The sequence below is a fragment of the Panthera pardus genome, unplaced genomic scaffold (assembly GCF_024362965.1).
Source record: "Panthera pardus isolate Hobbes unplaced genomic scaffold, ASM2436296v1 HiC_scaffold_15, whole genome shotgun sequence".
NCBI lineage: Eukaryota > Metazoa > Chordata > Mammalia > Carnivora > Felidae > Panthera > Panthera pardus.
In genome coordinates this window covers 77,203,671-77,218,249 of record NW_026526710.1, presented here as the reverse complement: position 1 = coordinate 77,218,249, position 14,579 = coordinate 77,203,671, and the positions used below count along the sequence as shown (strand labels likewise).

The window sequence follows — 14,579 nt, the reverse complement described above, 5'->3', positions numbered from 1 at the left end:
GCTGGGAGTCCAGAGATAATAATTTGTAGAGTGTTCGATTGTAAGGGGTCACCACTGCTGAATAACCTTCGCCAAAGAATGGTGTAATAGGTACCTGGCAGAACAAAAGGAAGAGCCAGTGTCAGAAACCAGAATACATCATAACTTTTAACTCTCATTTGCTAACTTTCTGTTGATCTTCCCCCAGATACCGGGAGTTGGATAATCATTAAAATATTGATGATGAACTTCAAGACGTACAACGACTGGTGCCATATTTCTAAACCACACCAAGACTGCTCATGCAGGATTACCCGGTTTACTTAATACAAATGGAGCAACGTCGGTTAAAGAAATCATCTTAATGCCAGCCTTTATCACTATTTTTTTTTCTTTTATGTTACAGTCAGTTTCATTCGCTGGTATTAGAATATGAAAGCCAAGCTGCTCAAAGCAGGGATTTAACCAAATGGGAAGGACATATGCTGGCTTAAATCTCTTCTGTGAAACTGTAAAGAGAAATAAAGAGGTATGAGGTGATTCAAAACCGGTTGATTGATTCTGAGTCACAGAACACCAGCTGTTTTGATGTGTTCTGATTTGATTGTGATCAGCTGAAAAGCTCAGTGGTTTCCATTTTCCACCCTTCAAACCTATTGTCACGTCGGCTGTGTGGCCTGGTACGTTATGCCATAGGATGGCCGTTATTTGCTACCCCACGAATATTTATCGAACATCCTAGAGCAGGGCTTGTGCACACAGTAGGGCCTTCTCGCCTAAATATTTACAGATTACGAAGAGATTAGAGGGGTCTGAAGACTCAGCTGTCTTTGTGAGCCCCACTCACAGCAAGCGTGCACCCAGAAGGCGTCAGCAGCAGCATGGGAATAAAATAACTTTTCTTCTAAAGTCCACTTGTGTCGGATGCAGAATTCTTGATGATGCAAGAGATACAAGGTCAGTTACAAGAGAAACTTCCAAACATACCCCAAAACACAGAGGAATGAGGATTTCTGGCAAAATGCTTAAATCACTATGCTGCACTTTGGTTTGTAAATTCATTCGACTACCTATAAATAAATCAATAGGATAATGAAGGTGAAGGCTAATATTTGCCTTTTTTCTTTTTTTTTTTTTTGAGGGAGAGGAGGTAAAATACAGTTTTAGGAACATGAAGCCAAAAGATAGTTCCCAATCAAAGTAGAAAATACACTGTCTTTACCTTATAAGCTTTTCCATCTTTCTACCTGTCTCTCCTGTAACAAGAGTGTCTGTAACTCATTAGATGATTTCTGACAGTAAAGTCTGCTTATGGAAAATGTCTTATCTTGTAGAAGAAAAATGAAATGCATTAAATGTATTAAATACATTAAAATAGTCCACCCACCTGTAAAAACAGGTTGCACTTTGATCTCTGTTCTAATGAACACATTCGTGTTAAAACTATGTTTATCAACTTTTGAAATCCCAGAGGGCACTGCAGAATAATCCAACATACGGCTGACATATGTGGAGAACTACCAGAATAGGCCAATTATTATCGGAGCATATTCACCATAACCTGGGCAATGAACACCTTCTCCTAAAATCCAGATCGGTCATCTCAGCATCAAAAAGGTCCATTTAGAAATCACTCTGGAAGGGTTAGTTGTTCTAAGACTTAGAATTATAAACAAGAAGTAATGTGGGGTCGTATCTTTGTATTCCCATGTAGCCACCACACTCACCCATCAGGCGGAAAGTTCACTGCAGGGAGGTCTGAGCTAACCCACCTGAGACACAGGTTATCTGTAGTTAAAGAAGGCACATAGGTGTTTCTTTCTTTGCTGGGAAACAGAAACTAGTATGGACTAGTCTACGATGAGCCAGGAACTCATACTGAGTGGCTTTTGTGGGAATGGCTGTCATCGTGGGGAGGGCCAAGGTCATGTGGTTCCCTTCATGCCAGTGGCAAAAAACCCTGTTCCGGGGCGGAGGGGGATGGTTAGAGTGTGGTCACAGGACTGTCGAGCTTAGGAGACCTGGGGCCAAAGAATATTCCAGTTTCGCTGCTCTACTTCCTCAAGAGAGAATGTGTTTTCTCAGAAAAACAAGGAGATAAATACTTTGGTCCTGAAGACAATTTTTTTTAAGGTAACATAGTTAAGTTATATTATTAAGGCCACTTTATGGTTCAAGTGAACTTGAGAACACTGTTACACGGTGAAATGCATTCAACTTTATTTTTAAAATTTTTTACTGTTTTATTTATTCTTCAGAGAGGGAGACACAGAGACAGAGCATGAGTTGGGGAGGGGCAGAGAGAGGGGGAGACACAGAATCCGAAGCAGGCTCCAGGCCCTGAGCTGTCAGCACAGAGCCCGACACGGGGCTTGAACTCACAAGCCCTGAGATCACAACTTGAGCTGAAGTCGGATGCCCAACCAAATGAGCCACCCAGGCGCCCCTAAATACATCCAACTTCTAAGAACCTGAGTGGCAAATGGAATCCAGTATTTGGGGAGTTATTAAAATTATACACTCAGAAAAAGTGTGGGCACCTACACCAGAGAAGGATTCGAATTCCGAGTCGGCCCTGTCTTAGCTATGCAGCCTTGGACACATTATTTCAATTCTAACATGCGTTCCAGAGAGGAAGCTGTAAGCCTCTAACTTACAAAACAGATAACAACTGCATCTACTTCATAGGATTAAATAAGCAAATCATGAAAAACTAAGGATGATCCCTGATGCAACTAACAGCCTTAAAAAAAAAAAAAAGCTGTTGGGTTATTATCTATTATTGTGATGATATTTTTTAGTTTGATACTGGTTATGTTAAAGTTAGTTTGTGAAGTAATGTTAGTTTTCATGTTAATGTTCTTTATAGGAAGATGTTTTAGACAACTCTTAACACTGAATGAAAACACTCTCGATAGTTCCAGTCACCGCCAGAGAACTATATGGATCATGAACCCAAAAATCTAGATGAATATGGACAATGGCACCAAAATACTTTTAAAAAAAGAATGCAGTACTTTCTTTCCTAAAGGCATGTCCTCTGTGATTTTTATACGTCAAAGACTGGTATCAGAATTGGAGAGATTTGAGTTCACTCAAAATGTTCACTAATAAGAAAAAGAAATATAATCTGGACCAGAAACAGGATCACTGGGGTCTTTGCCCTAAAACCTCCACCATTTGCTATATGACCTTAGATCCCTCTGGGATTTCATTTTCCACATTTGCAAAATGAGGAAGATGAACTAAATTATAAAGTCTTTTTTTTTTTTTTTAACAGATGTAACTTCTCTGCTTTTGACAATTATATAGAATTGGTTTTGCTGGCCTTTTTTAAGCTGTGAAAAAGCACGCATTGTTAATGAAAGGGCAGAATGATATAAGAAAGTCATAGGAATATAAAAGCATTTTTTTACATTTATGAAATTTAGCAGGAATTTTAACATGAGATGTTTAAATTACTCTTCTTGCCTCTTGAAGACCTTTTCTCTTCCACCCAAGACTGTGAAGTTACCAAACGAGCCAGAACATACAAAAGCAGTGAGTTATAAAACACACCATGGGTTACTTTATAGTCACTGGGTTAATATTTGTGAAAGAGACCGGAGATCTGTATTTTCCTATTTAAAACCAAGTGTTTTAAAAGCAGGGATTAATAAAAACCTTGGTGAACAGGAAGACCCACCCTAGTATCTAGAAACAGAAGTAGACACACTCAATTGACGCTGAGAACATATTTACAAATTTTCTTTTCATTACGATCAACTTCATGTTTTTAATATGGGAAATTAACCATGTAGGTCAATATATAAATTCCTTGGTAACTCTTCCATGTTTATGACTCAAAATCACTTTGGAAAAAAAAAAGTCCATTATATTTTTCTGCAGTAGTTGAAGGCTCTTGACCCAAATTTCATTTACCTTTCTTTAAAGGTCTTTAATAGCGTACAAGAATATTTTAACGGATTTTGTGTACATTACTGGAGGATAAAATTCTCATTTTTATGAAGCAGATAAATGATTCTACAATACCCTCTGTAAAATGCACTCATATAGTCAGAATCTCCCATGTGAATGATTGTGATTGGAGTAGGGGAGATTCATTGTTGATCAACACTGTTGACAGTGACTAATAACTCTGCCTGGAATGAACAACTGACAACAGCAGGGGGAAAGTCACAGGGCAGATGACCCTTCATCATGAGGCTTCCCCAAATCCTTGCCTTCCTTTACGACCAGATCTGGTTTTCAAGGTAAAGACCAGTACAGAGGGTCAACCCAACTAATCCTGACCTGACCTGAGAGATCATGAAGGAAATGACAGGCTCTGAAGCATTATGAAAAACCTTCCGTTATTCGTGGTCTTCAAAGAGAAGTCATCAAAGCATGAACTTGAGATTCCCTACTGCAAATAGGCTTCCTATCATCCCACAAGTGTCCGCACTTAGAGAGGCACCCCAATAACATTGTTTTTTACATTTAAATGAATTTGAGCACACAACCAATCACAATTGTTGCCATTTCTCACAAAGGGTTAAATTCGGACTCGCAAATCTGTGCCCCAAAGCAAAACCCTGCACCCTGCCTAGTTAGGTCTCCATCCCTCCAGTCTTTTCCCTTCTTTCCGCTTCCTGAATTTCCTATTAACAGAGGGAAAGTCCCATCAGAAACAAGGGAACAGTCCCCATTAACAGAGGGAAACAGTCCCCACTGTTTCCCCATCAGAAACAGTCCCCATTAACAGAGGGAAAGTCCCCTCAGAAACAAGCAGAGACCCCTGCATCCAAGCGGTGTTATGTGTCATTATGTCCTACGTGGGAAAGCTTGGGGCGGTGACCCACTGGAGGTCTGGAGGGCTGACCTGTTCACTATTGTTGGCTCAGAAAGAAAGACAGTGCAGAACAACGATGTGTTGGGATATATACACACTTTGGGTAACTTCTACAGATCTATGTCAACTTCCAGACAGTTACAAATGGGTAGCATTATAGCTGTGGGGAGAAAAACAACAGGTTCTACCTCAGGAGAAAAGAACTGAATAGGAGCCAACCAGATGTTTGAAAGACAGTAGTGGCTGCTACCGGACTGGTAATTTAAAATTTAATGTATGCATATATATCTAATATATATAATCTAAAATTTAAGATATACATATATATACATACATTAAATTTTAGATTACACACACACACACACACACACACATATCTGAGTAAGGTTTAAAATGTTTTCCTCTTGACATTTTAAAGCTAAAACTTGTAAGGGATGAAGCCCACTTACAACTGCACCAAAAACCACCCAATATCCTAGGAAAAAAACCTAACTTGGCAAAGAGGCGAAAGGCCTGTTTCCTGAAAACTATGAAACACTGATGAAAGAAACTCCAGAGGAGACAAAGAAATGGAAAGACATTCCCTGCCCACGGACTAGAAGGACAAATAGTGCTAACATGTCTGTACTACCCAAAGCAATCTACACACTGAACGCAATCCCTATCAGAAAATAAAACTGATAAAAACTCGTGTTTTTTAACATATAACTTCTTTTTTTCTGCCAAACTAAAAGCACATGAAAATCATAATAGTGGGATCAACACAACACAACACACCTTAATCAAAAGAACAGAAGAGAGAACCTCCAAAAGGAAATTTTAAGTGGATGGAAGCAAAAAGGAAAAAAGAAAAGAAAAAAAGTCCGTGGTAAGGATCCGTCAAGTAGTTATTTACTGCGTCAACATCATTTATTTGACCTGACACCACTTTTAGCGTGCTACTTTTTGGTTCCAATTATTTTTGTTCAACTAAGTGGCAAAGAATTATTTCCAAGTAGATGGTTTATTATTCACTTAACCTTAATAGCTCCTATCATTTTACCCAAACAAATTCATTAGTATAAAATTTTCTTGGATTTTCTGCTCTACTTAACATCTCGGGGAAACCACTTTTCAAAATCAGAGCAAGTGACTATCATAGGCTCAAAACAATGTTTGGTTCATACCTCAACACAAGGACTAAAAATCCCTTAACGACAAAACAATATTTTGTATGCATCAGCATCCCAAGTGCTAATCAGCAAAAGCATAAATCTGCCCGGACCTGCTCCATCTAAATTACAGGCAACATGCTAAAAGCAGGACAAATCGCATGAAATGGATCCTATTCAGCCAGTCACATTAACATACAAACACAAGAGTAGTTTTCAACACATGCCTGATTACCAATTAACTTACACATGCTAAACTGCTTCTCTCCAAGCGCTACATGCCTTCTAGAAATCACTTGAGCTATGAAAGAGGATGATCAGTTATGTTAAAGGGGAACATATTCGTATTTCAGGTTCTGTGGCAAAGTTAGGGTGGAATATTCTCTTTGCAGCTCAATGTAAGTAACCGCTGGCTTAGCTCAGTTCAATACTATCAACAGTTTCTCTAAATGACAAGCAAGGGACAGACACTCATGCTCTCTGTGTCTGGAGCTGCATCACACACGGGTCTGAAACTATTTTGAAATGTACTGACTATATACCACATGAACACATAATTTCTTATCTCCTGGTAAGTCAATGAAGATTCGAACAACTTGTGCCTCTCCTTTAAAAACAGGTACGGTTCACAATTATGTGGATCGTGATATCCCCAAAGTAAATTCTTACTTGCATTTTCTAGAAAAACGGTGGTAAGAATAACATTCGAGGACTCCCTGTACTTGACAGAAAATAATCAGTGAGAATGCGAAAAATCCATAATGGATGACTGTCCAACATCTCTCGACTCTAACTGATATTCCCTAAGATGTTTTGCTCGCTAATCTACAAAACATAACAGTACCAGAAATCACAGTTGCAACAGTAACAAAAATTTTTTAAATCTTGCTGTTGGCCTTTTGGGAAGAAACTGTCATTTCCCAGACTGATTGAAAGTGGAACTACATTCTGACAAGCAACATATTTTTAATGGATCCTTATGAAGAGAGAACAATATACATGCTCAAAAGTGGAAATGATACCATTTCACAGCAGTGGTTAGAGGGCACTATGAAAATACTACCATTGCCTTAAGAATAACCTTCCATGTATCTGTTCTTTTGTACCTTTTTGTCTGACAAAAAAAATATGCCTTTTTAAAATAGTCCTTGAGCATTTAATAGCATTATTTAAATTCAACGAAAAGACTGCCTCCTGATTCACCCAAGGCCTTCTTAAAAGACTTTCCTTTACCCTTGCTTTCCCCAGGACAGCAGCCACCTGTCCCCACTGAGGTCCTCACTGTGACTTATCTCTGTCCATAAAGTTAGAGCAGTCTGCTTGGTAAAAAGGATAATACTTGTTCATTGTTACTTGTATTTATTTTTAAAGTAGAACCACTGAATACATTTGAGGGAATACAAAAGAAAGAAAAGATAGTCTAATCTCCTGTTCATGAATGGGCAGATGTCATAATTCCACAATAGACAGAAAGTAATCCAGGGCAAGGAGCATTTCAAGATCTGTGGCCACATTTTCCGACCACCACATATAAGCAGAGCTTTCAAGGATAATGTTTATGGGACAGAGAGAATGTTACTTCAGTGCTGAGGAAGGTAATCGCTTGGCTCTCCTGAGGGTTCATGTTGCAAAAAGAAAAAAATAAATAAATAAAGAAGTCCCTAAACCCTCTGTTCCTCCTGATGTTTGAAGGTTCCTTGAGTGGTGGAACCACAAAACTGGAACAGACATTAGAAAAACCTAAGGTGGCCTCTTCTTTTTTTTTTTTTTTTTTCCTAAGAAAAACGGTATCTACAGAATTCTAGTGAAATGCCCAAGGTCACGCGACAAGTTCTTAATGGCACTGGGCATCATTGGTTACACCAGAAAACTTAAAATGTTAAACATTTCTCATTCTGATACTAAAGATCCTTCTAATTTATCATCTTTGGAATAGATTATATTCTTTGGAATAGATTATATTCTTTGGAATAGATTATATTCTTTGGAATAGATTATATTCTTTGGAATAGATTATATTCTTCAAAAGCCAAGAAAAGTAAGTTTAATCATACTCCAATTTTTATAGGACCATGAGTTGGAATTCTCCAAGCAGGATTATTCTATCCAGAAGGGTCATGAGTGCAGAGTGAGAATAAGGGGGAACAGATCCATTTAGGACTGTCGTTTCCATATTACCCAAAAGGCACACTGAGGAAGATCCAACTTTAAAATCTCCTCTCCTTTCCAAATCTGGTGATCAAAGAATACCTACCACACTGTGACACTACAGATGTCCACTGAAGTTTAAACAATAGCTCTTTGAATGTTGTAGAAATAGGCTACCAACTCAATATCTTAAGATGTAAGGATGTATATGTATGGTTATTTGGTTGTTGCTACAAATCCTATATTTTGAAAGGACTGTCTGCTCCTATCTATAGCCATTTACTATTTAGATTTAATAGTGTCATCTTTAGCTTCTATTATAAAACATACTATCATTTAACTTCTCTATCCATATACCATTGAAAGTTTAGGATTAGCTTCAGTAATGCTAACACTGATGAAACAGCCCTCTTCTTTTTTTTTTTTTTTTTTTTTAACTTAAAAGGTATAATTTTTTACATTTTAATTAGTGAGGCTGGGACCCTCCATGATATGCGACTTCTCACGTAAAGAAACTGTGATCAACTCCATTAGCTCCCCGGGCCAGATAACATTACAACCACAGACCACAGCCTCCCACCGTTAACTGGCCTAAATATTCAGGCAGGGGCCCTGGAAATGAATCACACAGCCTGTAGCGTGCATCTGGCTATCAGACATGGAATGAAAACTTCTCTAAGTGGATTACAGAGTCGATTTCAACGAAGCACAAATAACTTGTCACGGGTAAAAGGAATGAAAAAGAAAAGAGGAGCAAGAGTTTATAATTAACTAGAAGAAGCCCATGCAAATTAAAAAGAAAACAAAATGACATCCCACAGTCCATCTGAGCTATTTATATGTTATACATAACATACGTATGCATGTACAATTATAACAGTGAAAATATACTTATAGTGTTTTTCCTTTATGCTTCTACAACATCCCAGCCATCTCAATTTTACTGTGTAATTTACCTTAGCATTTACACTGAGCCAGGTATGATGTATGTGACTTCAATAAAAGGCATCATGTTTTTTTTCTTTTTTTTTTTAAAGGCACCATGTTTCAATAAACATTTTGCAAAACAACCTAAAAGAAATTCTACCAGAATGAAAATCTAGAGTATAATCTGAGATGAATATATGGACAGATGTCTGCATAGTCATTTGCACTGATAATTCTGTCAGGGAGGAGTCTTGCGAACAACAAGGGGGAAAATGTTTGCAGGGGTAGCTTTTCTGCAAAACCGGCAAATCCCCAGAGGAGGCACTCGCGTATTGCTGGTTACAGCTAAATGTGCTCTGCTTGTCAGAGGCTGAGGAGATGGTCACACACAGGACTCTGATCACATGTCTTTTTCCTTGTCCTCAGCTCCCCTTTATCCCCCCATTTGGAAGCAACGGATTCCTTTACGCCAAGGAGAAAAGCTCCCATCACAATCCCTTTGCAACACGCTAATGCGTGTTAGTTATTTTAGAAGTTCCTGAAGCTCCCATTTTAAACTAAGGCTCTGAAGCCTTCCAACCAAGCAAAAAAATGTTTGTGTGCGCGTGTGAGAGAGAACCATGATAGGATACAAACCCCTAGCACGACAAATGCAAAACCTTGTGAAATCAAGGAAGCTTAAGATCACTGAGGCATAAATACTCACAACACTAAACAATCTATGGGCTTTTACTTTATAAAAGATTTCTGAAAGACGTGACAAAGTATCTGACTCTATGCAGAGAAGTTTAAAACAGCTTTGCCGTCAAATTAACTACAGTGCTGAACGATAGGGAGACCAGCAAAGAAATCATGCCTGAGGAGACACAGTGGGGTTGGTTTTTTACATCTAGGGAAGGCTGAACAGTAGCCAAAACTCAGTATGCTCCCCACCCTGTCTTTTTCATTGGACACTAAAAACTAGAGTCAATTCAAGGGTAAACTGCAGTAATACAGATGCTTTACAATCTCCCTTTTATAAAAAAGGGAAAAGCTCTGTGCTATTGTATCAAAAGTAGACTGAAGGAGAGTTGTGAGCCTGTCAGCTGATTGTCCACACAATTCCAATGACCTATTGCAGCCCTTAATTACAATAATATCTCACGTTGTAAGCACACAATGCCCTTTTATTAAAGCTGCAATCCGAAATAGCTTTTTGCAGGGTGATGGTCTGCACTACTGATTATTGTTTTATTTTTCTGTCCACAGACATTACCAGATAAGACTATTAACACTGAAGGCCACCTAATTGCTTTTCCCACTCCACTCCTTATTAAACACTAACCTATAAACAAGACTTCCACAAAGTTGTCAGTTTCGCTACATGGTCTCCATTCTTTTGCATTTTCATTCATACTATTCCAAATAGCCCTAAAAATGAAGAAACTGATTCTTGATGTATTTTCCTGTCACATACCGTAACGAGCCAAGAGCTTGGGTAAACATAAAGTCTGACTAGTTCTTCGGGGAAAAAAAAGTAATTCCTGGTGAGTTACTGAAAGCCTCCTAACGTAATTACTTTTTTTCCTTAGCTCTCCCCCCCCCCCCCCCGCCCACCAACTTGTCTTTATAAAGACACAAACTATTTAGATGTTGCTGGCAGTGAATCAATGCAAACTTTCCTTTAAAACACGGGATGTTACCGCCCCTAAACTCCTTTAAAATGTGTCCTTTTGTGCCTTGAACCTGATCTTTTAAATGTACGCTTGTCATAAAGTTCTGTTTATCTACTTCTGTATGGAAAATGATCTGCTGAACACCTGTCTGGTTACAGGAATTAGGAAGGATGCCTCCTACTTAAAGATATTTCACTTCACTCATCTAATAAAAGGAAGATATTTCTTGCAACATAAGTATATTCACGGTTCAATCTGCAGATCTCCAAAGCCTTGAGACACCCAGTCCTTGATGATTTCTTCACAGTTCTCAACTGCCCAAGGCTGGGTGAACTCACGGCCAACCTTTTACTCACCTGAACTATATCTATGAAATCCGAAAAGGTTAACGATCTACAACGTGAAGCCAATACAGACCAAAGGTCCCTTCTCATTAATCCACGCAGGGAGGTTGGATACCGGCAACTAGCCGCGTAGCAGGTGCACCCACGAAGACGTCCACCGCGCATTCAGAGAAACAGGGTGCCCTTTTCCCAGCGCAAACCTAAGGTACCGCCAGGCGGAGGGGAAGCGGGGGCGCCGAGCAGAGGCAAGCCCTGCAGACGCACCGTCGCAGCAGAATACTAATTACAGGCAAGAGCAAAACACCCTTAGACGAGTGGCACCTTCTCCAAAGGTAAAAGGAGTCCAGCGTGGACGGCTACAAGGACTCCCGTGCACGCCGGCGCACACCCCCCTTCCAGTCTCAGACCGCCGCGGAGCCGGCGGCCCCGCCAGCGCGGAGTCCTGCCCCCCCTCCGCCCCCCTGCACCCCAGGTCAGCGGCGGCCCACTCGCGTCCCTCCTGGAGGACGGCGGTCCAAGAGTCCGGCCTCACCGCTTCATCGGGAGCGTGCGCGGATCCGCTCTCGCCCCGAACTCGCCAACACGCGCCGCCCCCGGCGGCGGTCGGCTCGGGCTCTCGGGGGGCCGAGCGCCCGCGGCTCGGTACGCACGTCTGTGCTGCCCCGCCGAGCCACGTCTCCCGGCCGCACAGCGGAAACTTGGGGACGCCGAGGGAAACTCCGCACGGATCCCCCCGCCCGCCTGCCGCTCACCGCCGAGTCCGGCCCCCGGAGGCGCACGGCGAGGGCGCGCGCTCCTGCCCGGCGGCGCCTTCCCCGGCCCCGCGCGGGCGGACGCACTCACCTGGGGCCTCGCTGCCCTCCCGGCGGCGTCCGGCGCCAGCGACCCGGCTGTTGGCATCCGAGAGGGCGCGCGCTCAGCGGCCGGGCGCCCGCGTGCGCTTCGGGACCCAGTGCGCGCAGCTCGGCGCGCGGGGCGGACTGGCGGCGCCCGCCCGGCACCCGCTGCGGCCGGCCGGGCGCGGGCTCCTGCTCCAATCACAGCCCTCTCCGCGGGGCGCGGGGCGCGGGGCCCCTGCCCCGGCCCGGGCCGCGGGCGCCCCCGGCCCGCCGCCGCCCGCTCCAAGGGGCCGGCCGCCTCTCCCCGAGCGGCTCAGACGCCAGGTCCGGAGCCAGCGGGAGCGCGCGTCCGGAGAGAGGGCGAGAGGGCGAGCGCCCGAGAGAAGACGAGAGGGCGCCGGGCCAGCGCAGGAGGGAGGCGAGGAGGTGAGGGTGGTCGGCGGCGGAGGCCTGCGGTCGGCGCCGGGCGACCCCGGCCCGGGGAGCCACTGAGACTTGGGCACCTCCTGGAGACCCAGTGAGGGCTGTTGGAGAGGAAGCCGCTCCGCCGCCACGCGCGCACACACGCGCGCGCACACTCGCGCACCCCTCCTCCAGCGCCCTCCTGACGGCTCCGTACAGATGGAGTCCTTCGCGGGGAAATCAAGGGGAGCGGGGAAAGTAGGAGGGGCTGCGGCCCATCCATCTCTCCGCCAGGTATTTGCATCTGAGAGCGCGGAAGCTGGAGGAGAGTTTTGAGATTTTTTTTTTTTTCCCGAGCGCCCTCCCCTCCCACCCCCAACCTGTCGTGGAAGCCGTGATCAATTGAGCTCCTGAGGCATGAAGGCAAAGTCATGAAAGTAATCAGAACTTACAGTTTTCTTGCGTGATAGTGTTGCCCTTTCAATCTCCTCGGACTGCCCTAGTTTTACTTTCTTTCCTTGCAGAAAATGTTCTTCCCCGCTGCGTTCTCTAACGCAGAACTTCTGCGGGGTGCGATTTACGCGCGGGGTGGGGTGGAAGGACCCTCGGGAGGTGGGGAAGGGGATCCGGGCTTGTGCGGAGAGCGCGCTGCAGCCAGGAGAGTTGAGCCCGCTTTGTTTTCCTCGGCTCAGGTGCTTGATTTCACCTGACGGCTAGGTGTTCTGTCGTCAGGGTTCGGGAGGTGAACAGATCCTTTCTCAGTGCGTTCGTTTTTCCTATTCTGTCAGGGGAACGTGCCCTGCTTCTCTTATCCATCCTTAACAGCGAATGTGGGTGCAAGGCTTGTCCTTGTCAGCACCCTCTGCTTTCCTGTTCATTCAGGCACACTGGCTCTCCCCCATCCGGTCCATCCTGCCCGTTCAGCTTGCATCTTCTTAGTCTTTAAAACAGTCCTTTGCTAACAATTCCACCAGCAATTTTTTTTTTTTTTAACTCCTGTTGAGTTCCAGATGCCTAGCGTTGCTGTTTACTAAACATTGCTTCATTTTTAAAGTTCGATCTCCCACTCGAAACCTCCCCAACTCCAGGCCCGCTTGGGTGGCCATTTCATAGTTCACTTCCACTCAACTGTGTCATCACCCAAACTCAGGATGTTCAGAACAGACCTATCTGAATACTGGATTTCCCCAGTAGTCTCTTCTCTGTCAAGGGCATTATCATTTTCCAGGTACCCAGACATTAAACATTGGCTTCATCTTTGAGGCCTTTGACATGTTTTTTTTTTTTTTTTTTTGTATTAAAATCCTTAATTATTCTGGCTAATACCATACAATCTAGAACTTTACATTTTTCTGACGGCCATACGTGCATGCGCCTTGCTTTGTCTTATGAACGCATTGCTGGGATGGGACCAATTCTTATAATTGTTCTGGACTAAAAGACTCCGGAGAACAAAGGTTTCACATTGATATTCAGTAGGATCAAGACACCGCACAGACTTGGGCCATGATAGATATCTGTTAAATAAACAAGAGAATGTTTGTATCTCATCCAGCAATTACCACAAGCCTGAGGACACCATGCTATTTGTAACCTGCTCATTGATCTCCTGGGTCTTTCATCTATGAGATGATATGAGGAAATAGGTACTGTGCCATATTTGTTTTAATCAAAGGAAAACAAATTGGAGATCATTTTTTTTAAGTTTTTTTCCCACAACTTACCCTTTTCTTTTTTTTTTTTTTTTTTTTTTTTTTTTTTTTGTGCCTCCCCATAAATATTGATCACAAATTTGGCTTCTATCCTGAACCACATGCTTCCATGTAATCTGCCTTCTTAAAAAAAAAAAAAAAAAAAATCTCTTAAACTAGGGCACCTGGGTGGTTCAGTCTGTTAAGTGTCCAACTTGGGCTTTGGTTACTGAGTTTGAGCCCTGCTTTGGGCTCTCTGCTGTCAGCATGGAACCCGCTTTGAATCCTCTGTCCCCCTCTCTCCCTGCGCCTCCCTTGCTCGTTCCTGTGCGTGCTCACTCTCTCTCTCTCTCTCTCTCTCTCAAATAAAAAAACAAAACAATCCTGAAGCCATAACTTTTACAGGGATTGTAGAAGGGGTGAGATGAGCTCAGTTAAACAGAATACCAGTTCTGGTCCTTAGAGTCACAAGCCATTCATCATAGAGGAAGGTCTAAGTGCCTCTCTACCTCGGGGACAAGATAAAGAATCGTGGACACCCCTTTTCCTAGGACATCTGGGATGACCTCTCTGCAGAGGTGGCACTTAAGCTCTAGGTGATGATACGAATGA

General features: G+C 43.0%; 1 protein-coding gene across 5 annotated transcripts in view; it reads right to left on the bottom strand.

The window, feature by feature from the left end:
* The window catches only part of CDH7 (cadherin 7), a 120,570-nt gene extending 107,451 nt beyond the window's left edge, over positions 1 to 13,119 (bottom strand). The window contains exons 1-2 of one of the 5 annotated variants that reach the window (XM_019463810.2): positions 12,729 to 13,119; positions 1 to 94 (exon numbers count right to left, since the gene is read on the bottom strand). The exon at positions 1 to 94 is cut by the window's left edge and continues 313 nt beyond it. Coding sequence is in view for 1 of the 5 variants with exons in the window: in XM_019463812.2 (XP_019319357.1) it covers positions 11,879 to 11,935 (57 nt within the window). In the remaining 4 variants the exon portion in view is untranslated. Of the gene's footprint in view, positions 95 to 11,047; positions 11,362 to 11,567; positions 11,722 to 11,878; positions 12,470 to 12,728 lie in introns of those variants that run through there. The other 4 variants (XM_019463807.2, XM_019463809.2, XM_019463808.2 and 1 more) reach the window with 4 other exon arrangements.
* Between the last annotated feature and the right edge of the window lie 1,460 nt (positions 13,120 to 14,579).